This window comes from Drosophila mojavensis, unplaced genomic scaffold (assembly GCF_018153725.1).
Source record: "Drosophila mojavensis isolate 15081-1352.22 unplaced genomic scaffold, ASM1815372v1 contig_16, whole genome shotgun sequence".
Lineage (NCBI taxonomy): Eukaryota > Metazoa > Arthropoda > Insecta > Diptera > Drosophilidae > Drosophila > Drosophila mojavensis.
The window spans coordinates 497799-511523 of record NW_025318693.1 but is presented as its reverse complement, the minus strand read 5'-3'; the positions used below and the strand labels follow the sequence as shown (position 1 = coordinate 511523).

Genomic DNA, 13725 nt, shown 5'->3' with positions numbered 1-13725 from the left:
CACAGGTCCACAGAACAAATGACATTTTGATTTTGCGCACTTTTTGATTGATGACAGGGAGCAGCAGTCGCAGCAGCAATTCCTTGCCTGGAGTGGAGTACGTATACCAATGATAAATAAAAGCCATCAAAAGCCAAGCAGCATTCAGAAGTGTGCGTCTTTTTGTTCGATTGGTAGGCGTGCCCGCCGCCCCAAGCTGAATCAAAAGATATTTGCGCGCCTTTTGGCGCACTTGGAACGCTCGAACAAAGCGCACAAAGAGCAGGGTAGAAAAAGGCACAGCTGGGCAGAGCTTTGACTGCCTTCAATTGTTAGCGCTTCAATAGAGCAGCCAAATGCAAATTTCACTGCGTTAAACAAAAGGCTTGTCACACACACACACACACACACACACACGTGTGTGGGTTGCGCGTTTTAGTCTAATGAAATGGCCGTCGTAAGAAAACTAAGCTCGCGCCAGCTGCGAGGCCGGACAGCAGCAAGGACATAGCCCGAGCACCACTTGTCGGCTGGCAGTGAGCCGTGTGGCTGGCGAGGCGTCGGGACTTCCACTTTTCGCTGTCATTAAGTAAATAGAAAGCCAGCGACGCCTCGCGGTGTCGCCTAGTTAGGGCCAATGTAGGCAGCGTAGCCTAAGTGATTAAAACGCTGCACAATTGCAATTTTGCCAGCATTCTGCCCCTGCGCCGACTCGATGTGCTTTTTTTCGCGCTAAAGCAACTGAAAAACCACTTTGGGCAAATTGACAACAGCCAGCCGGCAAGCAGGATGTCCGGGTAACAGCATTTCCCACATTTCGACATCAAGACATGGGGAAAGCGCGCCCGGCCCACACGCGTTTAAAACCGCGCGCAAAACGCAAGTGCGAATTCTTCACTTCAATGCGCCGTGTTCTGTTTATTGTTAGCACAAATCCATTAAAAAAATGTTGCAAAGCTGCCTAGCCAGGTAGCCGCGAGCTCTTGTTAACAATGCAGTCGCGCATAATGGCATATGCCAGCAAAAAACGGCATGCGAATCGACTTGACTGCGAGACACCCATTGTTTGGACAGCACATGCGATTTTGTGCAGCTAAACTTAATTGCTGTGAAGCTGATTGCATAGATTATATAACAGTGACTTGACTATACAATAATAACTATTGTAATAATTATTCTAGCTGAGTATTATATAATTATATTAATTATATCTATAGTCAACCTAATTTTGAAAACATTTATTTTCATCCGCAAATAGCTATGGAATGTAAAAGTATATATGATATATGAATATATGCTTTTTATTGTTTATTGCCTAAAAGTGTGCAATTACATTTCATTTGTGTATTTTAATTAAACTTCATTTTATTAAATATATGTCTCGCTATGTTTCAGCAATTGAGTATTTTTCAGGCCAAAAAGTTGCATAGATTCGCACTTAAGTAGCCTGGGTTAGAGTCTCTTTACTTCAGGCCAAAGATTATAAGATTATATAGCATTCTTTGAAATCTATCACTAATTACATATACAGTAGAACACGGTTATAACGACTCCGCTTATAGCGACTCCGCTTATTGCGTCGAAATTTTTGGTCTCCAGACATATATATATATATATTATATGGCTATAGCATCTTCCGCGCATAACGGCGTATGTGTAATTATTATTATTATGATGTATATTTAAATACATATTACTCTTTCTCCCCCATTCCATACCATACATTCCATACAAAATATATTTCATTATAGATTAAATTGCCAAAACCACCTTTAAGTATATAAACTTATATAAAAACCCCAACAATATTATCTTAACTTGACTTTTAAACTAGAACTTAAATTTATAACTTATATCTACTGTGTTTGTAAAATAATATTATTAATGTGTGAGTAAATGGAACCAAAACCTCTATTTATAAAGTTATTTATAAAGTTAATGCTAATTCTTCCTGTGCTTTAATATGAACCCGGTGGTGGAAAGATCCGTAGCCACTGTACGTTATGAATCATTTTTAATATTTTATTTTGTAAAATTTGAATTTTATTTATATGTATATTTGCAATATCAGCCCATACCGGAGCTCATAAAATATTGTGGACTGAACTATTGACCTTTAAATATTTTATTAGTAAATACGTCTGATTAAATACGCTTAGATTCATTTTCGAATTGCATGCCATGAAATGTGCACTTCGTTTACGCTAACACATTACAATCACTCAAATTACAGGGTATATTTGATAGCCTTGCTCTGCCTGGAACTCTGTTGATTGCCATTTTTCTGTCTACCCACAATTCTTTGCTTTGCTTTGCCAATGGTTTGTTGTTGTTTTTTTTTTCAATGTTCTTTGAGTCAAATGCGCATTGTTTTATTGCCTGACAGCAGCAATGTATGGCTAGTTTTGGATATTACGCATACGCCGCGTATATCAGCAGTAATTATCAAACAGCGGCGGTGGCTGTTGGTGCCGTTGGTGCCTTTTGCAGTCCTTTGACTGTCAGCACATAGCTCAATTAATCAGTGCAAGAGGATGACGAAAAAAAGTTGTTGCTGAGGCAGCAAAAAATGCTTACACGACTTTTCGCTTTGGGATATTGTAAACCAACACGCCCACCTGCTTCACCTATGTATGGGTGGCCCTTTTTTTTGTTTCCTCTCTTTTTTTTTTTTTTTGTGACACACAGCCTTTGGTGGCCCTGCTTAGCTTTAGGAGATACCAACGCCACTGCATTGCGCCATGTTTTTTGGGGCTTTTACCGGCTTACTTTCATCAATGGCATTTTGCCATTTTTCAAAATTTTCGCTGACAGTAGGACGCTGAGCGAGCAAATAAAAAAAGCGAAGCAAGAAAACGTTAGACATAATATGAAACATATGAATCGCTGCCCATGCATGCTGAGGGGTCGGCATGGATTTGATTTATGTACCTGCATGCCAACACTCCAGCACTGGTATATTCAAGTTTATATATAGATATACATATATATGTAAGTGTGTGCATAGCATATGTACACAACAACAACACAAAGCCAGTTACGAGGCCTAACCGGTGAATGCTCTTGATAGACGTCAAATTGAAACATGTAACAAGATGATAAAGCAGCATCTAGCATGCCAAGGGAGCGCGCGGTGCGGCAGCTGCGCTCCACTGCGACAGGGTCCACAAATTATTTAGTAAATTTCAGTGGTTTTTGCTGCTGCTGCTGCTGCTGCTGGGTGCCCCACAGCATTCCTTATTCATTTGGCTCCTGGCTGATGGCAGCTGGTACGTTGTCATGCACGAATATCCTATTTGGGCTAGTTATTTTCATTTTTCCATTTGGCGAGCTCAGTGTTTTGGAATATTTCTTTTTTAACCTCTATTTTTTGGAGCCAGACAGACTCGGTTCGGTTGATGAACCAATAATAATTCATATTCATGCCCATTTCTATGCAAAGCCAGAAGCCATCACTGCACCACCGGAGCACACACACAGCTCATCTCACGCCTGACATTTGAATCTAATGACACTTTTGTAAGAGCAGTTTTTGGCTATTTTTTGTACGAACTCCGCATATGTTGATCAATTTTAATTAGACGCCGTGTGCAGTAGTCACCCGAGCAACTTGTTAGTGCGAGCGCAGAGATGAATTCTAATTGCACGCTATGAATCAAAATGTAAGTATTTAGTTTCCCATGTACAAATAAAAATATTTTTAAAGGTATACTTTTTACATTTTAATTTGATATGAAAAATTGTGTAAAGTGTAGATGGACTTTGCTAATGATTTTGATAGATAAACCTGTTTTATAATATTTTTACAAAGTTCTTTTATATTGACTAAATAGTGGCCTCCCGTCGTCATATTTTTGTGGTTTATAATTTATAATTTTTAACTCTTGGGATGGTAGAATTCAGCATCATGAATTTTAATTGTTGAGCCAAATAAGATTTATATCCAAGAGACGATATGTTACTGAGAGCTCAAACTTCATTGTAAACTCTATTTGTTGATATATGCATGTTATTGTTCTCTCTGCTCTTCAAGGTGTTTGTAATGCTCAGAGCCCCACTTCGTAGCTCGAGTATGCAAATTTTTAAACTTCTACTCATTCAGCTCTTTAGACGTTTCACATTGGAATGCCGTATGTGGACTTGAGGAATTTCCATATTTTATACTTAAATTAGTTGCAATCGCTGGTTACTTAAATGGGGATTTGGATTTTTTCCTTCTGAGCTTATTTTGATTCATTACCACGTATGGAAACTAATTGCAGAAAATGAAGCTCTTGGTCTCTGGAAAGGAGTTAAGGCTCGTAAAGCTTTCATTACTACACTAATACATGTATTTATGATACCAACGTCTGGAAGCTATGTGTCGAAAATTGAGAATTCAATATTCTAGGCATTTCAAACTGATAAAATAATATGAATTTTAAGTTTGATACAACCAAACAATGAAATCTTTCGTGTTGACATAATAATATAACAATATAATAATATACTGTGCGAGTTTTATTTGAATAAAAATCAAAGATTTATCATAAAATTCTGCTGCCATTAAGAAGCTTATTGATTGCATTATGCTTACCTGTAGTTTCCTTGCTCGTCACGCAGCAACTATCATCAGCAGGAGCAGAGCCTCTCTTTGTTCATTTAAAGTTTGTGTGCTAATCCTGCACTTATCGACTTCCCCTTGGTAAAAGACGCTGCTTTCGCACAGGCAACACGGCTACTCGGCTGTCTCAGGGCGCATGGTTACATCAGCATCAAGTGCCCATTAAGAGCTTAAAACCAAACAACTGACCCATTAGAGTCGACCTCCATAATCAACGGCTTTTTGACGCGTCTGCCGCGTGCCAATCGAACATTGAATCCATTTGTTTTGTCATCTTGTTGCTTGTTTGTTGCTGTTGCTGTTGTTGGGCTGACAGCGTGCACAACACTGAGCCACGCCCAACTGCAACAATTTGTAGTAGGCGCTGTGTAAAGTTGAAGTGGATTGAACGGTTGACAGGGTTGCCAATGCGGCGCAACGTTCGCATGTGCACGCGCCCACAAGCGTGTGATAATTACTCGCATGTTGCAGCTTCACATGCGCGGCACGTGGCCGCAAACAAACAGCGAGCAGGACTCGGGGCAGGCGCTACAAGTATCCATATCCGTTTCGGGTTTCGTTCGCATAATTGCGGCAAGCATTTAGCCAGATATCAGTACTAATATTTTGCTCAAATACAAGCGCACAGCCCTCAGGACCTGCAGTTCCTCCCGCTCCGAGTTCCCCGTAGCCTGAGCCGTGTTTTGTGCCAGGGTAAATATGTTTTTCCCATCTGAAGTGGCACTCGAGCTAAGGACTCTCTTGAAGGTCTCTCGGCTCTCAGTCGCTTTCAGGTGAGTGCGCGGGCCTTTTTGTTGTTAATTGCATTAATGTGCGTTATTTATAATCAAGTACGGGAGCCTGAAGAACTGTGCGAACTTTTTGCCCTACTTTGCACTGTTTATGCGGCAGCCAAGCAGCCAAGCAGCCACGCAGCCAAACATTTGGATGGGCAATAATGGTAAAAGTGCCAAACAGAGACTCGTAAATTGCGGCCCCACACTCCGACCATTTGCCGGCATTCGCCATTTTGGGCAGCCAGACGAAGGCGTCGGAGCCAAATACAAATATCCAATCCAATTCCCTGCTGCTAGCAGTTGGCTAAAGACCCCGCCTAATAGCAGTTACTGACGACGCCGCATTGGCCCCCGGGGACCAGACAATTTCAATAAATATTTCACTGCATTAGCTCTCGACGCTGGCGTGTCAATGGTCAAGGGATGGGCGGGGCGGGGCAGAGCTGGGCGGGTGGCAACATGAAAGCTAGCATGATGCGGCCTAAGCAAATCCAAACTCAAATTGCCTTTTTGCTCCTGGCCAGCAATAACGTGCATTAAATGTTTGGCCATTATCATTTTAGGCATTTGCGAGCATATTTTCCATTAGCCGCTGACTTTGCTTGGCATTCGGGGTCTCCTCTCGCCGACCCAATTTCATCTATGTGTGTGTGTGTGTGTGTGTGTTTCTATTGAGCTACAAATCGACAGCAATTTCAGTGACAATGCATCCACAGCTGAACAATTGCCATACTCTTGCTAACTCTTTGCTTCGAGACATAAGAAAGCCAGAATAGTTGCTCCCTTAGACGTAACAGGGCAAAGCAACAACAAAGCATCACCTTGATTGCCTTGTTAGTTACTGCGACTCCTGCTGATGCTGCTGCTGCTGCTGCTGCGACTGCTCCTGCTGCTGCTGCTGCTGGCGCTCTATGTGGTTGCCTTTTCTAACTAACACTAACCGCAGACCAGACTGGGCTGAAGCTTCCAAGCGCTTTTCTTCATTTTCTGACAATAAATTTTCATTTTCTTGGTAAATGGTCCGTTGTTGTTGCCGTCGTCGTGCTGCTGTTGTTGCTCGTGCTGCACTTACTCCTTGATGGCTGCGTTGTTCTGGTGTTGTCGATTGCCTCTTTGCACATATGCCCGCATTTTTGCACCACAACAATTTGGCAGGCACCGCTCATTGTCTTTGCCACAGACAGAGTCAGAGTCAGAGTCAGAGTGAGAGTGAGAGCCACAGCCGCAGCCGCAGCCGCATTGCAATTGCAATTGCTCACAAGTTATCCCAAGTGGAAATTTTTGCTGTTGTTCTTCGGTGTGCGGTTGTTCTTGTTGTTAACTCAGGGCTGGCAAATCGCAATAAAACAAAAGTGACTGTCAAGTGAATACGCTTATTCCCGCAACCATCTACATAGCCAGCTCACGGCATAACAAGGATATCCTGTCATAATACGCAATTCTTCATGTTCGCTCTTCTGCGTAACTCGAAACTCGAAACTCGCAACTCGGAGTGATTAAAATGGTTATTCATATGCACATGATTGATGCATTGAATGAATGTAATCGTTGATATTCTGACTGATTTGCTTAGCCTGGGGGAAACGAGTTGGTTTTATGCAAGCATTTAAATCATATTCAAATAACGCTTGTGTAAATCCTCATGCTATTGTAATGAGAGTGAAAACTTATTGAAACGGTTTGTGTTCATATAGGTAGAGGGGCATATGAACAGAGGGAGTATAGAAATGTAATTCTAGTTATATCCAGCTCTATAGAAACCCATACATATATACATGATTCAAGACCGGAACAACCTTTGTCACGCTTATTTAACATAATTTTAGTTAGACAATTTCATTCAATACGCTCATAAGTCAAAGTTATAAAAAAAAAAAAAAAAAAAGATGGAAATAAAAACACGCAAATTTGGGCACTTTGAAAAGACAAACAAGTTGGCCAACTGGGCTGGCTAATGCCGGGGCATGTTGTTAACTGTGGTAACACGCACGCACGCTCGCACGCAGGCAGTTAATTAAGGGTGTGAACTGGTTGAGTTATGCGTGGAGGAGTCGGAGCCCAGGCAGCAACCCCACACGGCAACGTATCATGAAGGACGCAAAGGACATGCCGGACAGCAAAATGGGCAGTAAATAATTCATTAGCGGCTTTTAACAATAAATTTTTGTGGGACAGCCATTGGCTGACTGACCAGCAGAGTGAGCCACTGAGAGAATGAAAGTTGTTTTAACTTTTTTTTTTTTTAGGGCACTCATTTTAATGAAGTGGCTCGTTTGCTGGAGGCAGCAGCAACAGCTAATTAGTTGGCGGTTTGAACTTTGAACTGCACTTCATTAGAGCTGGAATTCGACGAGTCGCCTCGATAAGGCTCCGACCCAGCGGATCCAGTAAGCTAACGAGCCAGCGAGCCACTTAGCCATCGAACCAATGCACCACCTGCACATGTTTTGGCACATTTATGCAGCGGCTGCCAAATTAAAATGCAATAATTCTTCATTTGCGTACGAGGGAATGCGCAAAAAAAAAAAAAAACAAGAGAAAGAGAGCACGAAGAGGAATTAGGTGCAAACGTGAACGTGAGAGAGAAAAGGCAAGAGCAGGAAACGTGCTATAATTGAAAAATGTGGTAACAAGACTCTACGTGGCGGGCCTAATGAATTCCCCGCTTTTTGCTTGACTCCGTCACGACACGCGAGCCTGAAGAAGTTGTTGATGTTTTTGCCACTGGGAGAGGGTGATAAATGCTCATCAGGCTTTAAGGCAGCGTTGGCAATTAACTTTTACAATGTTGCTGAAACGTAATCAAGTTGTCAGCGGCGTGAGTCGTCTCAAAGATACTCCTAATTACGCAAAGTTTCTGGCGATATTCCCAGGCCAGCGCCTAAATGTCAACAAATGGCTGCTTGAGAATCTGCACCCCACGCCCTTGCCCTCACCCATGCCCTCGCCCTCGCCCACGTCTTTGAAGCTTTTGGGTTCTGGGGCGCTTGGGCTGCTAATCCGGCGGGATCCATTTGCCTAATGCCCTGCAACAATTTCGCAGTCTTCCACTCGCTCTCTGTCACACTTTGGAGTACATTTCAAATATCTTACGGTTGTCATAACAAAAACTTCGGAGAGCGGAGGGGCATTTGATTTGTTCAGTTCTTTTCCTTCTTATTCTTCTGCAGCTGCTTGGGGCGCATTAGCTGCCTTAAGTCTTGGGTTTCGGGCGCCACGAATCGACAATAAGCGGCATAAATTTTAAAATTTCATTTTTATCGCATTACAATTTTCTCTACAGTTTTTTATGCCTCCTCATATTTTCGTATATATATATGTATATATTTTTAAGCCACGTTTAAGTAAGATGCTTGAGTGGCATTATTGACTTTGGAGTTGATAAAGTGCCATAAATGTCACCCCATTAAAAGAGACAACAACAACAACAACAACAACAACCACAACAGCAGCAACATCATCATCATCAGCAGGAGCCGGAGGAGTTGAAACAACAACGCCAACGACAACGGCAAAAGGCAACAACATCGCAAAGGTAAAGGTAAAAAGCGCGTTGAGTTACCGGCTCCTGGGGGTTGCTTGCCAGGATAATGCGCCTCAACTCAATTGGGAATTTTAAAAGTAAAGTTGAATTTCATGTTTGGTTGCGGCAATTGTCACAGATGGTTTAATTGAAGTAATTACATACGAAATCCGTCAGGATTTGCCCGCGCCAGCGCCCTTCAAATGATGACACTTTTTGCTTATTATTTTATTATTACTTACTAAGCCAACATTAGCAAGCGTTGGCGAGGGGGCAGCCGGAATGGCTACCCCTTCCTCGGCAAAGGGTTAATGGCGTTGTTTGACTTTTGTTTTTGCGCCATTGCAGTCCGCAACGAGCAGCGCTTTCCGCTCTTCTAATGCTAATGAGCTAATGACTGCTGCGTGTAATTACCGACCGCTGAAAAGGTGTCATCATTATTTATGGCCGTATCTTACATTTTATTATTATTATTTCAAATATATTTTTGTATATTTTTGTCCCATATTTCATGTTGCTAACCTCGCTCAACCGGTTACAGTTGCATTGTCCAAGTGGAAGCTGCTTAGGCAGGCTCATCTCAGCTTCTCAGTCTTCTATATACATATGATATATTATAGCTCTGTCTCTTTGGTGAGTCATGTATAGAGTTGAAATGACAATCTATTAATATATAAAATATGGGCTTTATTTGCTTAGCGTGCTCAGCTGCTCAAATATGATTATTCATATTTATATATATATATAAATATATTTAAACGAAAATTGCTATAAAAAGCCTTCCGCCGGAGGTAGCAATCAGAATAGTCCTAACTAGCCTATTGTTAACAAGAAATTCGAAATGCTTCGAGTCCTATTCGTATTGACTGTCGTATTTTTTGCAGCGGAGAGCACTATCTTACTCAAGCCGGCTCCTCCCATCTTCGTGCCTCCTAGCAGGTGTGATATCTATCAAAAAAACTTGTGCTGGGTGCTCGACGAATGCGTTTGTCGTCCGATCCAAAATCCTTGCCTGAGGGATGCTGAGAATGAATTTAGACTCAAGACTTGTAGAAGACGTAAGTGCGCTGTAATCACATAACTCATCCTGAATTAATCGAATCTTAAATGGGCCCCTAGCACTTGTGCCCGTATCGGAGGAGCTTTGCAAGTACTTCATTCCGAAGGTCTGTCTCCTTAGAAAGCCAGTGATAGCGTCGATACTTGTGCGTCCAGCATGCGGCTGCAAGACCAAACCCGACGAGTTGCAGCAGCGTAAGTTCAGGAGTTTGTGCGAACTGCAGAAATTCTCAGCTGAAAACCGAACAGGTAAGTGAAATCGCAAAATAATGTCTACAGATCAAATTTAAATATTTTTGTCTCTTTTCTTTAAGCTTATCTGAACTACAAACGATGTCTCTTCTAATCCAATGTTATTTGTTGACCAATTATAATTTGTTTTTAATAAAGTTTAACTGCATGCATTAAATTGACCGATAATTGAATATTTCTGGGTTATCATCATCAAAAATAAGTTTTGGAAAAAAATTCAAATTGTATGACATATACAAAATATATATGTAGTAATTTAGCGAGAATTAATTTACATCATTTAATTGGGCGGGGGCTGCATTGATTTGCAGAATGTTTTTGGAATGGCTTCAAATATTAGTACTGAAACTAAAAAATTTAAAGTTTGATAATCTAGTATTATCAGTAAAGTCATAAGCATCCGAGTGCCTTAGGCAATAATAATAATATAAAACACTGAATGTGAACAATATTTATATAAACAAATGAAATTTAAAATCATACACGGCCTAATGTTGTGTATCAATGAGGTAGAAGAAACGAATTATTAATTTAATTACCTATAGTCGAGACTGCTCGACTAGGAGATCCTCTGAACTCTACAATAAGCTGATACTCCATTCTTCGGCACTTCTTTTATACAGTGTATAATATTCACACATACAAAAAGACAGGCACACATACATTCGCATGTATCGCTCTGCTAACTGCGCAGTTAGCAGCGACTGCGCTTAGACTGCAGTGTGGGTAATAATATGATATCCAACTTGTTAAATAAATAATCTTGTAGTGGGACTATATTCATCAAATTTTCATAAAGTGATAATAACGTTTTGAAGTGGTATTTAGTATAGCATATATAGTAAATAGTAATGACGTAATTTGTCAAATTAGGGGCGAAAGCGGCGTGATATCCAGAATCTGTAAATTACTGTATTTACATTTATATACATACTAAATCTGATGTCTCTATGTCTAAAAGATATTCAAAATACTCTTAAAGCAAACTCAATTTATCGATTACAGTCGATACAAAATAAATGGAATGAGTTATCAAGAAGAGATGACAAATTTATAGACGGATAGACGCATGGATGGACAGATGGGCGTGGCTAATTCTCCTCAGTTTGTCGCCCTGATATGATATTATGTATATACACCTCAAAAAAAAAAAAAAAATAATAATAATAATAAATAAATAAATAAATAAAAGAATAATAATAATAAATAAATAAAATCAAATAAAATTATGGCTTGATTTCCCAACTTCAATGAGTATAATAACAGCTCTGAAAAAAGACATAACCATTATCATAATTCTCATCTATGATCCAGGTTATAGGATTAGCAAGTATTGCAATTTTTATTTTCATTCAGCAATTGTTTACTTTTAAATTCGATGTTGACTTTTAGGCTGAAAAGCTCTACAAGGTATGCCATTTCATTCCTATTTTTATATGTATTGACTTTTCTCAATAAATATATCTGAAGAACAGGTGGTAGATATTATATTTAATATCTCAAAATACATCTGCTTAAACAATTACTTGGCTCAGTCTTCAGCTATAAAAAGGCATTCAACTGTTGCAGACTCAAACAGTGTCAATACATTCATTCGTATCAACAGCATCTGTTCTCCCGATCCAATGTTCAACGTAAAACTCTTGATTTTCTTCGCCGTAGTCCTCTGCGCGGCCCAGGATTGCGTGCTCGGCGAGTCTGATGTGGACCCGGACATCGATATTGACGAACCGGACAGTGCTGAACCAGACAGTCTCTGTGCCAGTTGCGGTTGTGGTAAATGTCGCTGCGCTTGCGGCGACATAGTTTAACGGTAAACACTTCAGAAATTAAAGTGAAAATAACCTTAAAGTCCTTGAATAATTGCAGGGCAGAGAAAATGCTGGAGCAGAAAATAATAATTGTTGGCAAATTGTTTAATTGTTTTCAATAAAATTGTTGTACTCTTTGAATCTGAGTGTTTTGTCTCCTCTTATATACACTTAATACACAAGTTTCATCAGGATTAATTATGGTAAGACAGAAAGGTTATGCCCAACGAAGTAAGGTAAGACGTATATGGGAAGCAATCTTCATTCTTTGCAAATTGGAAATATATGGTGTTTAGAAGTTTTATGTTTTTGTTTCGATATCTCGTTGGGTTTTCCAAAACTTTTGATGCCTACTGGGCTGCAAACCATCGACATGAGCTAGAAAATTTCGACACATTTTAGCATTTTTTCACAAAAACAAGTCAGACATCAAATCAATGACAAGTTCAAAATTTTCCGTTAAAAATAATTGTTGTATCAACGAATACGACGACGTTTCGATTTACCTTTGAAGAAAATGATGCCCTTCAATCGAACATTGAGTTCCGAGCAGCTGCAAGAGTTGAATAAATGGATGTCCAATTTGCAGATAAAGCTCGACAATCGCACACGTCGCGAGCTCTCGGATGTCGTGAACGTTGCTCAAATAATTAACAATTTAAATTCGAAGCTGGTCGACATGTGCTGTTACAAGTCGCAGAGCAGCCTAGCCTTAAAGCTAGAAAACTGGGAGATCTTTAACCACAAAGTGCTTCGTAAATTGGGTCTTAAATTGTCCCATAACGACTTGACGCAGCTTGCCTCGGGCAGTCTGGCTGCATTGAAGTGCCTGCTCTATTATTTAATGACCTGGAATCGAGATGGGCTATCGCCAGTGAGTCCATCCAAGAGGATCTCATCGATAGGGGGCAAGAAGAAAACCACCGGGAGTTTATCTGGTAGCACGGAGCTCGCTGCCGAGCAGAAATCAAATGAAAACGTTCAGCTGGATATGCCAGAAGTTGGAATGAGCGTGCCGTATGCTAAATATAAGCAAGTGATCCAGGAGAGTTACAAGAAGAAAAGATACCTGAGCTCAATAAGCCACAAGGCCAAGTATCTGGAAAGCCTTATGATGGTAAAGGAGGACCGTATCAATTTTCTTTTGGAACGCATCGCCGCTCTTGCCGCACTAGCAAATCATAATGCTAAAAATTGTAGTCAGGCCGATTAGCAGCTCTGAATTCGGTATTGATTGTTAGCCCAATCCGTGATCAATGAGTGATCCTTTAGTCATCTTCAATGCATACTGCACCGGTTAGTTTCAGTCACATATTTGCGTCAGACTTGATTTTTCGATGTTAATGTGCGAATATCCATTTGACACACGAAAGGTGCGCAGGGAGCATCCAAATAAGGTGGCGGTTTTTCGATTGGCTCTTGCGAGGATCGTAATTATAAAATATGTCGTATTTTATTATTTATAATGATACATTTTCGTTTCAGGATCGATTAAAAATACTAATATAGTATTATAATGCAGGTGTATTTATTTTACTTATGATTTTACTAATCAGCGATGACAAACCTTTCCCAACAGACTTCGGTATCAATTACTGATGTCCCTTCTATGCCTGTAGCTTTATAATAATACATTTATAACCAATTTTAATCATTTTTTATAACTTTTCTGTTTTTCTTAGTACATACAAATATCATCAAAAATAATAATAATAATATTGT

The 13725-nt window shown here is 40.2% G+C and overlaps 2 protein-coding genes and 1 long non-coding RNA gene across 4 annotated transcripts; 2 read left to right on the top strand and 1 right to left on the bottom strand.

Moving 5' to 3' along the window:
- Positions 1-3676: 3676 nt before the first annotated feature.
- Positions 3677-4463, bottom strand: LOC122756824. Its single transcript, XR_006356671.1, has 2 exons — positions 4327-4463; positions 3677-4260 (listed from the first exon to the last, which is right to left on the bottom strand). It is a non-coding gene; the product is annotated as an uncharacterized LOC122756824 (long non-coding RNA).
- Positions 4464-9673: 5210 nt separating this feature from the next.
- On the top strand, positions 9674-10349 carry LOC6573862 (salivary glue protein Sgs-5). The gene is made up of 3 exons (XM_001999885.4): positions 9674-9939; positions 10001-10189; positions 10255-10349. The coding sequence occupies exons 1-3, from the start codon at positions 9723-9725 to the stop codon at positions 10284-10286; spliced, it is 438 nt and encodes a 145-aa protein (XP_001999921.1). The 5' UTR covers positions 9674-9722; the 3' UTR covers positions 10287-10349.
- A 2007-nt stretch (positions 10350-12356) lies between these two features.
- On the top strand, positions 12357-13520 carry LOC6573864 (sperm flagellar protein 1). 2 transcript variants are annotated; one of them, XM_032727910.2, is made up of 2 exons: positions 12357-13299; positions 13377-13520. In XM_032727910.2, the coding sequence occupies exon 1, from the start codon at positions 12521-12523 to the stop codon at positions 13214-13216; it is 696 nt and encodes a 231-aa protein (XP_032583801.2). In that variant the 5' UTR covers positions 12357-12520; the 3' UTR covers positions 13217-13299; positions 13377-13520. The 2 variants fall into 2 exon arrangements, with proteins under 2 accessions (XP_032583801.2, XP_001999923.2); XM_001999887.4 differs by having other exon boundaries at positions 12357-13433; positions 13489-13520.
- The last annotated feature ends 205 nt before the right edge of the window (positions 13521-13725 follow it).

Bases quoted from the DNA above. Each gene is read 5' to 3' on its own strand.
- LOC6573864 (XM_032727910.2), top strand. From the start codon at position 12,521: ATGATGCCCTTCAATCGAACATTGAGTTCCGAGCAGCTGCAAGAGTTG.
- LOC6573862 (XM_001999885.4), top strand. From the start codon at position 9,723: ATGCTTCGAGTCCTATTCGTATTGACTGTCGTATTTTTTGCAGCGGAG. The intron at 9,940-10,000 runs GTAAGTGCGCTG...ATGGGCCCCTAG, and splicing joins ACTCAAGACTTGTAGAAGAC to CACTTGTGCCCGTATCGGAG. The intron at 10,190-10,254 runs GTAAGTGAAATC...CTTTTCTTTAAG, and splicing joins CTCAGCTGAAAACCGAACAG to CTTATCTGAACTACAAACGA.